This window comes from Nelumbo lutea, chromosome 4 (genome assembly GCF_056320005.1).
Source record: "Nelumbo lutea isolate HS-2025 chromosome 4, American lotus-T2T, whole genome shotgun sequence".
In the NCBI taxonomy this organism is placed as follows: domain Eukaryota; kingdom Viridiplantae; phylum Streptophyta; class Magnoliopsida; order Proteales; family Nelumbonaceae; genus Nelumbo; species Nelumbo lutea.
In genome coordinates, this window is record NC_142687.1 from 4,845,711 (window position 1) to 4,859,800 (window position 14,090).

At 36.6% G+C, this 14,090-nt stretch overlaps 2 protein-coding genes across 2 annotated transcripts; both read left to right on the forward strand.

Annotated features, from left to right (window-relative positions):
* The first annotated feature begins 248 nt into the window (after positions 1–248).
* On the forward strand, positions 249–4,678 carry LOC148853502 (nuclear transcription factor Y subunit C-1-like). Its single transcript, XM_088941958.1, has 2 exons — positions 249–1,563; positions 4,477–4,678. The coding sequence occupies exons 1-2, from the start codon at positions 926–928 to the stop codon at positions 4,478–4,480; spliced, it is 642 nt and encodes a 213-aa protein (XP_088798084.1). The 5' UTR covers positions 249–925; the 3' UTR covers positions 4,481–4,678.
* A 3,495-nt stretch (positions 4,679–8,173) lies between these two features.
* On the forward strand, positions 8,174–12,584 carry LOC148853503 (uncharacterized). The gene is made up of 3 exons (XM_088941960.1): positions 8,174–8,329; positions 9,576–9,732; positions 12,293–12,584. Exons 1-3 carry the CDS (start codon positions 8,327–8,329, stop codon positions 12,337–12,339), a joined length of 207 nt encoding a protein of 68 aa, XP_088798086.1. The 5' UTR covers positions 8,174–8,326; the 3' UTR covers positions 12,340–12,584.
* Positions 12,585–14,090: the final 1,506 nt, after the last annotated feature.

Here is a 14,090-nt window from a genome sequence, read left to right on the forward strand (position 1 = left end):
CTCAATCTTCATTCTACAATTTTGTTAGCTTTTTGAGTTTCAGCCCTCTATTATAATATTTCTTATATAATTTAGTTGTTTAACTCATGGTTTTCAAAACCGGACAAGAAAAACCGGGAACCGACCAAGTGATTGGTTCTATTTTACCCTAGAATCGTTTTTTTGTCAAAAATCGTTGATTTGGTTAGCAAACTGTTGACTTGGGTGATCAAACCGTTTGAACTATTTGAACCATCCAACGGTTTTGGCCTTTTTTTTATTTTTTTTTTGTCAGAACGGGCCGTCTATTTGGTTCAGACGGTTAGACCATTTGACCTAGAAACTAGACTCCTGACCAGTTAGTTGTCGAGTTCAATTTTAAAAACCTGGTTTAACTTTCTATTTTTGTAACTATTTCAACATTAAAACCCTAAATTTTCCCTTTTTTCTTGTTTGATTTTTTAGCACCTAAATTCTTTTATATGAACTATATATATTAATTTATGTACTAATTATGTTTGAATAATCCTGTTAAAATTTCAAGGGCAAGTAAAAGAAAAAGAAGAAAAAATTAACCCAATGAAATTAAAGAGACGGTGCACAGGATAAGGGAATTAAAAGCAATAGCCCGTGAAAAAGCACTTGAGACTGACACAACACAAGTGGAAGAACAACAGCACATCGTTGAGAGTCCGCGCCCTTATCCTACATTACATTGGCCCTCTCTCTCTCTCTCTCTCTCTCCTTTGTGGCTTTACACCTTTATTTTGTACACACACATCTGAACCCTTGGAAGTTGGAACTGCCCCATTTGAAACTCAAGCTCTAATCTCTGATATCCCACCAGAATTTGAGCAAACCTGGGTTAAATCAAAGGCCAGTTTGAGAGGAAACGAGATCAAACGAGAGATAGAGAGAAAAAAAAAAAAAGGCCCAACCCAACGAAATGGAGAACAACAACAACAACCAGCAAGCTCAATCCTCATCGTACCCACCTCAACCCCCATTTCACCATCTCCTACAACAACAGCAACAACAACTCCAGATGTTCTGGACATATCAACGGCAGGAGATCGAACAGGTCAATGATTTCAAGAACCATCAGCTCCCCCTGGCCCGCATCAAGAAGATCATGAAGGCTGATGAAGACGTCCGCATGATTTCTGCCGAAGCCCCCATCCTCTTTGCCAAAGCTTGCGAGCTCTTCATACTCGAACTCACTATCCGTTCATGGCTTCACGCTGAGGAGAACAAGCGCCGAACCCTTCAGAAGAATGATATTGCTGCCGCCATCACCCGTACCGGTATTTTCGATTTCTTGGTCGATATTGTCCCCAGAGATGAGATCAAAGATGAAGCCGGTTTGGGGCTCGTGGGGAATGCCACAAGTGGGGTCCCCTACTATTATCCTTCCATGGGGCAGGCTGTACCCGGTGTTATGATCGGACGTCCGGCGCTTCCTGGTATGGATGCTGGGGTCTATGTTCAGCCACCATCACAGGCTTGGCAGTCGGTGTGGCAAACAGACGAAGGAGCGTATGGCAGTGGAGGTAGCAGCGGACAGGCTAATTTCGACGCACAAGGGTATGTACTTCATTCAACCTTCTCATTCGCAGTAGAGTGAAAACACAAACCCTCAGAATATGAATTTTTGAGTGGTTTGCTTTTCGGAATTCTGAAATTCTGGAGGTTTAGCTTATACGATGTGGGTTTTATTCGAAAAGCGCTAAATTTATTTGGGTCCCGTCTGTGTTGTGAGATGGGTACTATTTATTTGTCATTTGTGCCTTTTGAGTTCTTCATTTCTTTTCTTGTGCTTATAAGTGTTGTTGTTGATGTTGTTTGGATGACGCTCTATAGATATTGCCTTTACTCTCTTGTTTGCATTTTAAGGCTTTTAGGTGTGTCTAATTGCCTGAATGCATCCCGTGAACCATCTTCTTGTTTGAGGCTTTGAGCCTATGGTTTTTGTGTAATCTAGTCGAATAAATACCTCGGGAGCTGAAGATTGATTTATGCATTTTGGATTAGGGGTTTTCTTTCCTTTTTCCGTTTTTTCACACAAAGCGATGCGAAAATTAGGTCAGGAAACTAGTCTCTGCGTTCTGATTCTGAGGAAACCATGTAGATGAAAAGGCAAAGGCCACAAGTGGCTAGATATACGCCACTTACATCTGATAGTGTTGTTTCAATTATTAACTTCCAGAGGGAGGGTGGAAGCAGAATGGTGAGAGTTTTGGTGACTTAATTGCTGTTTTAGCGAAATTAACTTCTTGGAAGAATATATAGTTCTACCATCTTTGTTATGCCAATCTTATTTTTGGGACATTTGTTTTCCTTTTTCTGTAATTTTAGTATAGGTATATATTGCTTGTATGTAGGAATCTGGATATCATATGGTTTGCATGTAGGGGATGATCACCATCTTTGCATGCATCACATTCTTTTATACCATAGTGGGTATGGTGAGTGTCTGAAGAAATGGAAACAGAAAGTTTGCACTTATTTTTGATACATATAATTGTCTGAATGGAAGAGATAGGAATTATCATTAAATGGTGAAAGAATATATTATTATCCAGTGTTTTGAAAGTGGGCATAGAAACTGCAAGGGTTTCCAGGAGTTTGAGGTGAGATGGCTGTCTGAATGAAAACACTAAAAAGAACCTTATCATATAAGAATATGTAAATCCAAAATTTGAAAGAAAAGTCTGTAAGTTGGTTTAAAGTTGTGTTATTAACAAAATGGTTCTAACCTTGCAGGTTTAAGTCCTAAATAGATTAAACTGTATAAACTCTAAATATCATAGCCACAACTCATGGTATAGTAACTTACCCATTAAAACATCAACTTCAAGGTTAATTCATCAAAACAAAACACCATGCGAGGTGAGGCACACAAAACGAAATGAGCTTTGCCTGTGAATTCAGGCTTGTCTTCTTCTTCAAATGGTCCACATGGTAGTTTTTAATTCCTTGTATATGCAGACTCCACATAAGCAGAATTCAGGGCCCTTCTTAGAGGAGCTTGTCTAGTTAGACAGTTTCAAATTGCATTAGGTGGTAGCAAATTATGGCAACTGGCCTACTTCCTAATTCAGATTGGGGAAATGCTGACAGCAAGAAGTGCTCAAATAAGATAAATTATGAGGGGCTTAAAAACAGTGTATAGGTTGGCTAAATTGAGAGAGGGCCATCTTTTGTAAGGTAACAGTTCTTTGCTCGTATGTTTTGGTGTTGGACTAAACTGTTTGTCTATTTGGTCATCAACTTTAAAGGCTTCTCTATTTGGTCATCAACTTTAAAGGAATTGGTGTATGTATGGAGTAACTTTTGAGTGTGGCAGAAATGTGTATATATTGATATAGATGAGTGGTGAACCTAGAAAGGATAAGGTCAGAAATGAAGTAGTTATTCAAAGGAACTTAGGAGCAGCTTGCAATGAACCCTAATGCTTTTCATATACAATCCCAACCACTTATATCTTCTAATTAGGGGAAAAGGTGTACAAACAATGGTTATGCTTCAATAATTGAATGTCTCCTAGTGAAATTGTTGAACATTACCATTGATCTTCCTCTTTTCTCGTCTTGGTGGAGTTGGGGGGGGGGTTGATTATAGTGTTTCTTCTTGTTTGGAGATCACTAATTAGGCAAAGCAAGCATGATATTTTTTTTTCCTTTTCTTTATTTCATTTATTCTTTGTAACTTAACATGAATTTGTTGGTAAACCTGGACTAACAGTTACTTTGTCGTGCATCTAGTCAATTCCATATGGTTAGGTAATGTTCCCAAGGTTCAAAGCATTGATACTCTTGATATGCAAAATCAAAGTTTGTACATCTTTTTATTGTTTTGTCTGATACTTCGCCATACCTTTTGTCACATCATGTAATATATATAAAAAACCGAACCTTTAAAGCATTAGTATTTAACGTTTCAACCACCCCAAGATATGATACAATACGCCCAATATTGATACCATGAACCTTGAATGTGCCTAACCATATGGATTGATGGGTTTCTTCTTTAATATTCATTCAGAACTTCCTAAGTTCCTAGATAGTCAAACTACAGTGACCACAATGTTCTGACGAGGGAAACACAACAATTTCTTTGAATCTAACACACCAACTTCAACCTTTGCAGTACATGGAATTTGATGATAGTAGACTGTGCATATCACTCATACATGTAATTACCCATTTTATACAACAAATGCAGATACTTTCTAGAAGGCTCAAATTATATATCAGTTGCAAAGCATGGGACTTAGTCAGGTTGTTACATTAGTTTTATCATTGTTATGTGTCTATTCAGAAAATGTGTTGACAATTGAGTGGGTGTCATCTATGTGATTTTACTGCCTAGCCACTCTTTTCTTAAGCACTTGCATTTGTATAAAAAAAATTGTGGATTTTTTTTTTGGTGATTATCAAGACAAAACAATGGTAGATTGATCCATCACCGGTTGATGTGTTTGTAACAAAATTGCAGATAGAAAGCCCCAGCAATGCCCTTGCAATCAGTTGCACAGAATATGGATCCGTTTATGTTGGAATTTGGATGAAGCAACTGGTCATGAGTCTTCAGATTACTGCTCCCATGGCCTCGTGGGCGTCGAGCATTTTCTAATGTGTTTGACCTGTTTAAGACCTGAACAGATATTTAACCTATAGCATTATATGTTTTGGGAAAAGTTCATGATCCTTGTTTCTTTGATATTCATCTCGATCTTGCAACGTAAGCAGTTAACAAACAGTCATGCTTTTAATGTCCCATCGTCGTGGTCATCTTCAGTAATCAGTATGACCCTGATCAAAGCCTTTATTCCAAGATTCTAAAAAATTCAGCTTTATCTCAACTCATTGAGTCGTTGTTTTCCATCTATTTCCCGAATTCCATTCTCTGTCCAGCATAGCGAAGCGGAGTTTAGAGACTTGGGGAATTTATGCTTCGATTTTGCGTATTTTTTTGTGGATTTTACTTGTGTCCTTTCAAATTCAATCACCATGGAAGCCTGCTGCACTTACGCTTGGAGTTCTTTCATTTTGTCCAAATTCTTGAGCAAGTTGACAGAGCTTTGGGATGGGATGGATGAGACCTTCTAAATTAAACATGTATGTACTGTCTGTTTAGATATTTACCAAGTCTACAAAAGTCTGCCAAGTGGCAACCCAGAAACCAGAATACGCATGATGATACGAACTCGATTCAATGTCTGATGGATCTTTGAAAAGGCCAACCGAATTTGAAGTTGACTAATATTCAAATATACGATTTCAATTCAAATCCGACCAATTAATACATCCAATCAAATTTAATTCAATTGCTTTACTATCATACCCTTTTTCAATTTAAGAGATAGCTTGTATTACAAATTTACGTACTAGAGAGAGAAGAATATTTAAGTAATTTCATGTGTATATTAATGTTATATTTGATTTGGATATTTATCGGGTTGAATCAGGCAATATTTGGATTCTGTTTTAATGTCTGAATTTGACAAAAAAAATCGTATTCGAATTATTTGAATTCAACCCAATTATCGAATACAATATTGAACTTTCACCCCTAGATACAAAATAAATTGGGATTAATTAATAAATTAAATGAAATGTTATTAAATATTATGTATTATTAATTAAATGAAATAAAAATGATTGAAGAATACTCAAAACTAATAGTGGATGCCCTAAGTGGTCGTGATGATCCACCATGGAACATGAAACCTACTATCAAAGAATACTATGACATTTGTAGTAGGCATGCCTTAACGGTTACATTCAGGCGCATCTATTTCGAAGTCAACTTTCCTCCCTTTAATTGATTTCATTTACATTTGTTTGTGTGATGCTTGGGGGAGGTCCTCCCTTAGTTGGGTGTAGTTTTTCCTGCTTTACAACCCCCCCCCCCCCCCCCCCCCCCCACCAAAAAAAAAAAAAAAAAAAAGATAGAATTAGAATTGACTTATTCAAAAGATTTTGCAAGGTGGGTTCCACATGAAAAGCCTAAAAGCATGTATGGTGAAAAACCCCAAAAGCATCAATATACTTTAACTCAGTCATGAAATCAACTGAACAATGAAGCTAGTTATTGTAACTTCTTAAAAAAAAAACAGCTCAATGAAAGCTGAAACCCTCACAAAATGGGTTCTAAAGCTTTGGGCTTTCCAGTTGTTATAATGTTACTCTTTATCAAAATCTTTCAATGCATCTCAACTCTCAAGACCATCCGACTATTAGAAATAGGTGGGAAAGTGTACTATAACTTTTAAACTGTGGATTAAGACAAAGTGATCCACTATCTCCCTACCTTTTTATCATGGGTATGGAAGTGCTCACTCAATTCCTCAATCATGCGGCTAGTGAAGGAATAATTCATGGTTCTAAGCTAGGTTGTGATGTAGGCGCATGTGGCCCTGCCCAATATGTGAAGGGTAAATGTTTCTTTGACTTGAAAGCTAAGGCTTTGGACTCATGGTGGTGGAAATGTATCATCAAAAGAAAAAATGAGCTGAAATCTCACTTCTTTTGAAAGTTAGGGGATGGGAAAAAATTCTCAACTTTCCTGGACTCCTGGATCCCCCTGTTGGAAAATAACATCCCTATTCGAAGAAATGCAGATGATGAACCTTCACAAATAAAGGTATTTGATCTAATCACTGACAACCTTTCCTGGGATATTGACTACCTTTATCAATTGTTTGATGACAACAGTGTAGAAGCCATCCTTAGTATCCCCCTCATGCCTTCTCCATAAAGTGACAAGTTGCTTTGGAAAACCTCCAAGAATGGGGATTTCTCGATGAACTCAACCTATCATACTCTCATTCAGTCCATGATCCCAAACCAGCCAAGTGCTACTAGATGGTCCAGAATATGGGTAACCCCGTGCTCCCATAGATGCAAAATTTTCATGTGGAAATTTCTACAAAAGGCAGTTTGAACTAAAACAGCCATTTGAAGCTGGCACCTTTTGTAAGTCATCACCTGAAACTCAAAATCATCTTTTGCTGGAATGCCCACTAGCTCAAGTTGTTTAGATACAAGCCTATGTTGGGCTCATGTCAGAGGCTTTTGTAAACTCGGGTCAAAGCGACTTGTTGGAGTGGTGGTGGCAATACAATAACCATATCAAGAATAAAACTCTAAAATATAATTACCTTGCAAAAATTTTTGCAATTCTCATAAGTCTTTGGGACTCAAAAAATGAAATCATCTTCAATAATGGGAAACTAGATTCTCTAACAATCTTAAGGAAAACTAGTAACTACTATACTTTCAAAATATTTGTGCCCCTATGCTCATCTCTTTCTTATCCAAATAGTGCATGGGACCTGCAAGATGTCTTACACTCGGAGCTTCCAATCATCATGATCGATGGAATACTATCATACACAGTGCATCAACTAGACTCTTTATGTTCTCACATCGATTCCCTCTTCTCCTTGCAGAAGGACAACCTTGCATGGAAAGATCATCAACAACAATTGAGTTTTGGGCAATTATAAGAGGTCTTCATAAGCTTTTTTGTATGGGCTACAAAAGGGGTTTTCTGCTATTGGATGCCAATGATTCGTTGTCAAAGCTAAAAGGAACTGATAAAAACATCACATGGAAAGTCCAAGCCTTATACAACCACATCTTTGACTTTCTACCCTTTTTTGATGATATCAAATTATTGTATGTAAATAGGTTGGTTGTTAAGCCCGCCCATGATCTTGTAAGACATGCAAGGCTTAAAAAAACACTTACTAACAAATCCAATCCCCCTTTGTCCTTTCATGTTTGTTTTTTGGATTGTTGTAAAAGGGGGCTCCTAGTGTACCCGTGATATTTGTAGTGGTTCATTTTATTTTACAAAAAAAAAATCTTAAAATTTTAAATATAAAATAAAAATCCTTGAACATTTAACAATTCAAAGAGTAGACATTAAAGAGTAAAGACTAAATATAAAAAATTAAAGAGCGGAAGCTTCTAATAATGCATAAATAGTCCCAATAAGATCTGACAATTGGATCAACGGGTTGACCCATGACCCAACCCAACCCAAGTTTTTCCGGGTCGGGTCATTCTCACATTCATATAACCAAATATGAGACCTAACCGTTTTTCCGGGTCGAATTGGGTCGGGTTCGCTGGTTGGATCGACTTGTGCCAGGTCTAATTCTCGCACATCAAGAGCATCGAGATCAGTTTGGCTGTTTGGAGAAAACAGCTTGGGCTGGGTCACCCGTCTCACTTGTGTAAAGACAGAATTTGTTGAAGAGGGGGGAAGAGAGACGGTTTCCTTCGCTACCAGCAGTTCTCTCTCTGTTCCCTTCTCCAGATCTCGCCTCGAAACCATGGTAATCTCAAACTCTCTTTTATTTCTTCCTCCTCCTCCTCCTCCTCCTCCTCCTCCTCCTTCTTCTTCTTCTTCTTCTTCTTCTTCTCTTGTACAGCAATTTCTATCAGATATATTTCGATTGCAGCTGATTTTAATATAAATTCCACGAGGATTATGCTTGATTTTTTTTTTATTCTGTTTTATTGAAGGTTTGTTGTTGATTATTGTTATTATGTTTTCCTCTCATTATCATATCGATTAAATTTGTGGTTAACTTCCTTCAGAACTGAGTCGTAGGGATCTCTCCTGGGCTTAGCGGTTCGGGGAATCGGTTTTTAGCTTTTTTTTTTTTATCTTTTCAGAATATAATTTATTGGTTGTCGATTGTGCCGTAGCCTTGTATATGTAAATGTTCCTACGTGTTTTTGCATGCATGCGGAATGAGACAGATCACAGATCTCTCTCTCTCTCTAATTCTTTTCTGCACCATCAAAATCCAATATTCAGATAAGTATCATAAGTATCATAAGTATCTTTTGTGATAACAGTTGATTGGTCAAAAAATTTTCAGATATTATATCTTTCGGATATCATAGTCGAACCCATTTTGAGGAGCATCCACACTACTTATGTGGTTGATAAATATGTTATTTAATAATAAGAAAGTAAACGGAAAATTGTATTACATTTCATCTGTTAACCCTTAGGAAACTAAGTAATTGAGGATGTAATTGAAAGAAAAGTAGATGGCAAAATTATGAGGATGTAATTGAGTAAGTTTATGTTATTTTGGCCACTGGGTTCCTTCTTCATTGTATATCCAATCCTAGGTGTCATTGAAAAGATAATTTATTAGGTGGTTAGATGCAACACCTGATGTGCTTGGAAAAGTCCAAGTTTTAGTTATATCCCAATACAAACTATATCTGAAATTCCAAATGTGTATTGTGTAATTGTGTTTAAAATGGTAATGTTTCTTTTTCCTAATTTGAATGCAATATTGTTTGTGATGATTTCATTCCTAGAGAAATGATGCTTTTTGTTTAGATTCCAGAAGCTTTGTATTTCCAAGTCAGCAGTAATTAAAAATTCTAATAATTTTTTGTGTAATACTTGGTTGATACCTTGATATTCTCTTCGTATATACTGGATGTAGAATCTTACCTTCTTTGTTTTTTTTTTGTTTTTTTCTTTTTCAACTAATTTTCTATAACATCCTCCTTCAATGAGCATTCTAATGAATGGCATTTTGTGTGGTGTGGTAGACAACTTCAAGGCGTTTTGCAGATAGGAAGGTGGAGAGGTTTGAGAAGAACATTACTAAGAGAGGAACAGTGCCCGAAACAACTATAAAGAAAGGAAGTAACTATCCTGTTGGGCCAGTTGTGCTTGGGTTCTTTATCTTTGTTGTCATCGGATCCTGTAAGCTAACTTTCTTGTTTCTCTAGTTTTCCTAAGTATTGACTTCTATCTCTGTTTCTTCACCACTCTTCAAACTGTTAAAGAATGAAGAATTGAATGGTGTAATCCTTTTAAGCTTGTAATCTGATTGGTAATGTGAATTATTATTTTTTTTTCAAAATATAGCCAAAACCAAATATCTAACTATGGAGAACTTTTGAAACACAATCAGGTGCACCAATCGCCACTAAAATGGTAAGTAAGCCCTGGGATTCAAGGTGTTTCTTATGAAACACTATATGTGTTTTATTTTGATTTGATTGCAAGTCCTTTTTTTTTTGTAGAGAATAAGATTTGTATTAAGAGAAGCCAGCATACATGTAGGGGTGGCTTATAGACTATGTCAGCTATTTCCTTGGATAGAATCCTATCCTATTGCCTGCTACATCTAAATAACATTACTGTTTTGCAAGAAAACCAGCTGCGTAGGTCAGCTGTAGCTAGCTAGTGGCTTCTCAGATTTTCTCTCATAGAAGTAAGGAATTCACTGTCATCTTGAAAGTTAGCTTTACTTAGCAAGCAGGGTTTTTACCTTATATCTTTTAATAAAACCTTTCTAATCATTATTGATTAAAAAATAGCTTTACAATATACATGACGAAGGAACAAACCATCATCCATATTTCTAGCTGGCTTCCAATAGTCCTCTACAATGTTGGACAAATTCCATGCTGCAGATAACCATTGACATAATTGGATGACAAGGAGGGAGTAACTGTTGATGTAGCCATGTAGGACCTTGTGTGATGGCTTGTTACCTATCTTTTAAAAGGCATTTTAGTTTCATAAATAAGGTTCAGTTTTTGGGTGCACCTCACCTGGTTTGTTGTAATGTTTTGATGAATCAACCTTGGATATTGGTATTTCAATAGGTCATTTACAATATTATGGGTTGTAATTATTCTATTTACCAGTTTAAAAATTTAACCCATGTAGGATAAACCTACAAGGCTACATACAATCTATGTTAATAACATGATGCCTTAACTAATTCATTTACAGGTTTTTTAAATAACTTGTTCCTTTCACAATCTAGATTTTCATACTCTTTTGTATTAGAGTCCTGCTGTGGTACCAAATATGTGCCTTGCCTTGTGCATCATAACTCTGGTTTTAGGAAGTGCTAGTGTTTTAGTTGCACTTCTCACTTCTAAATTGCTTTTTTGTCTGAGTCTTTGAATTCCTGAAGTTCTGCTATTCAATTAGAGGCCTTCCCATCATACCTGGAAAATCTTCAAATAAAATATATTTCATGATTCTGGGACAGTCTAACAACTTGTGCAAATTCATTATTAGATGCATCTCCATCAGCATTGATTTTGATCCCAGCCAACAGGTGGAGGTTTCCATGTTGTTCTGGTCTTATTTGATGATCTTTGGTTGGTCAATCTGTGAAAGATTTGCTATTGATCTTCGAATGAACCTATTTTTTTAAAAGTCATGCCCCTGGTGTGCCTAGGCTCATAGATGAGGTTCATTTTGTAGGGTACACCTCTGTGAAAGATTTGCTATTGATGTTCGAATAAACCTGTGTTTTAGAAGTCATGCCCCTGGTGTGCCTAGGCTCATAGATGAGGTTCATTTTGCAGGGTACACCTCTATGTTTTGATGAGTCAACATTGAATTTAGAAAATAAAATTAGCATATGCAGGACTTGAACATTACAACCTTTGCATCAATGGGCTTTTGAAATATTCTTCTTTCAGTTATCTATCAAAATAAGAAAATCTTCTTTCAGAAATTACATTTGTATGTTTTGGTATATTAAGCTTTTCTTTGGATTTGTTTTCCTAAAAGTGGAGTTTTACTTTGTTTTGGTGCAAACCTTTCCCTGCACCTTCTGCCTCAGGCTTTGAGAATCCCTTGTGCTGTAGTTGTGTAAGGCATTAGGATCAGCTAATGTTCTGCATATTATGGCTAACTTTCAATGGTGTTGCAAAACCAAAATAAGAAATCTCAGTGTTGACTTTTCAGATTGCAACCAAATAGATGGTGTTTGGTATCGATGTAGCTTTTCGAAGAAACGGTGCCAGCTCAGCATTGGAGATGCATTTAACAGAAAAATGCCCAAAAAGTTATTTGGTTGAACCATTTATCAGATAAACGGCTCTCTCGAAAATCATGTGAACCGTTTATTAAAAAAGACACCAATTTTGACGTTTTTTCATTTTCAAGACCGATTTTTCACTGTTTGGATTATATGGCGTCTAGTGGTGCCTATTGGCGCTGAGGTGTAAAACAATCATACAAAACATTTAAAGCAGATTTTGTCTCGTTTTTCAAGACAAAGTTGTACAAAACGTTTATCTTATAAACGCCAATGATACCAAACAACCTCATAATTATTAGAAGCATGATAAACTAAAATTCTAGGAGCAGAATCAATTTGCACTAGGGTTCGGCTTCCACTGAGAAAGAAACTAGATAATGTTGATTATTTTGTTTCAATCTCACTCTTGATTATTTCTTTATTTTTCCTGTGAGACCGTATATTGATGGAAAACTTTTTGGTCCATAACAGCTCTATTTCAGATAATCCGGACAGCAACAAGCGGAGGCATGGCTTGAATATACATTGGTTTGGAGTTCTGACAGCAGGGAGCCATGGAACTTTTATCTTTTTCTTGGATCATGTTTCTATATTAGGGAAAATGCAGGAATTGTAATTTTGCTACTGAAGCACATGAAATAGATAAAATAGATTTCTTGTTTTACTCTCAAAGTTTGATGGGGAGCCTCTATATCAGTAAATAAGAACATGTTTTGCTAATTCGATATAATAAATATTTGTCAGATATCATTTTTTCTAGAAATATATGTTTTTGAAGTAGCTTTAAATGGATAGTGTCTATGCTTTTCAGGAACTTGGTTTTATTTGGCATGAGTAAAGATGCAATGAACGTAGTTTGAATTTTTCTTTTTAAACCAAATCTCTGACACTTTGCTTGTTTACGAGAGTCTAGTATTTTGTGTAGCAGTGTCTTGTTTTGTTGTCTCTAGTTGTTTAGCGTCCGCTGTTGTCAAGGGTCGAACAGTAATAAACTAAAAAGGTAGAATCCTTTATTTCTTCACTTGCAATTTTACTATATTCTAAGGCCCCGTTTGGTTGGCAGGAATAGGGATCTGGAATTGGAATCCCATTCCCATTCCTGCTGGAATGGCATTCCCCCATTCGAGGGAATGGCCATTCCCTGTCCCTCCTTTGGGAATGAAATCCCATTCCTGTTGATTTTAATTTCCATTCCCATTTCTGTCTGAACCAAAAAGATTATGGGAATTGATCATTCTGATTCCGATTCTGATTGTAAACCAAACGGACCCTAAGTTTCTAACTGCAAAAATAATTGGGCCAACCGGCTAAAGGCTTGCTACTAATTGATGTTTTCACTTTTCACCCACCAACAAATAATTAAAATAAAAAAGGGTTTATTACTTTGTCAAATTTCTTTAAATATGCCCTGTCCAAAAAAAGAACACCCCCTAAGATTAATTAAAAGACATAAATGCTTTTGACGATTCTTTAAGTTTTCATTTTTTTGGGGGAAATTGTCTAAAACCCACCATCATTTTTTATGAATTCTCTTAAATTCACAACTTTTCTAAACATCCAAAACTCACCCTGTTAATGAGAAAACAGTAACTTGACTAACGGACGTCACTAATTTATTATTTTACCCTTTCTTATGTTCGACCCTTTTTGCAATATCCTAAAATTACGCCTCTTCGTTCTCCTGTATGCTTGCTCTCTGGCGCAGGAGAATGCTGCAACTCTCGATCTCCAGAACTGCAACTCCCGTTCAGTTCTTCCTGGTTCATGATCTATTTGCTGGCCATTCGTTTTATTTTCTCTCATTTTCTTGCTCTCCTAGTCCTTTCTCCTCTTCTTTCTTCTTCATTGCGTTCTTATAGAAGAAAAGAAGAAGAAGAAAGAGAGAGAGAAATGTTTCTTTGCTTTTTATTGTTATTTTCATTAAAGATTTGATCGTTTATTCCTCTGAATTCGTGGTCAGAGAGATCCCTGATGTGATTTGGTTTCTGACATTTTGGTTGTATTTGTGAGATTTGAGATATTTGCTTTTGGTTTTCCTCCACTTGTAACAGGTCGGACCACCTAAAGACGAATAGATGACTTTTCTTGAAGTAGATATGAACTGATCATAGGGGTTTTGTTCTATTGATTGCCGGATAGACGAATCTGAATTTCTTGCAGTTGTGGAGTGATTTTCTGATGCTGGGTTTAGAGGCTTCCATCACGTCTTCTGACTTGGTAGGCCAGAATTCCTCGGCTCTAGCATAGATTTCCATCACTAGTTCGTCTT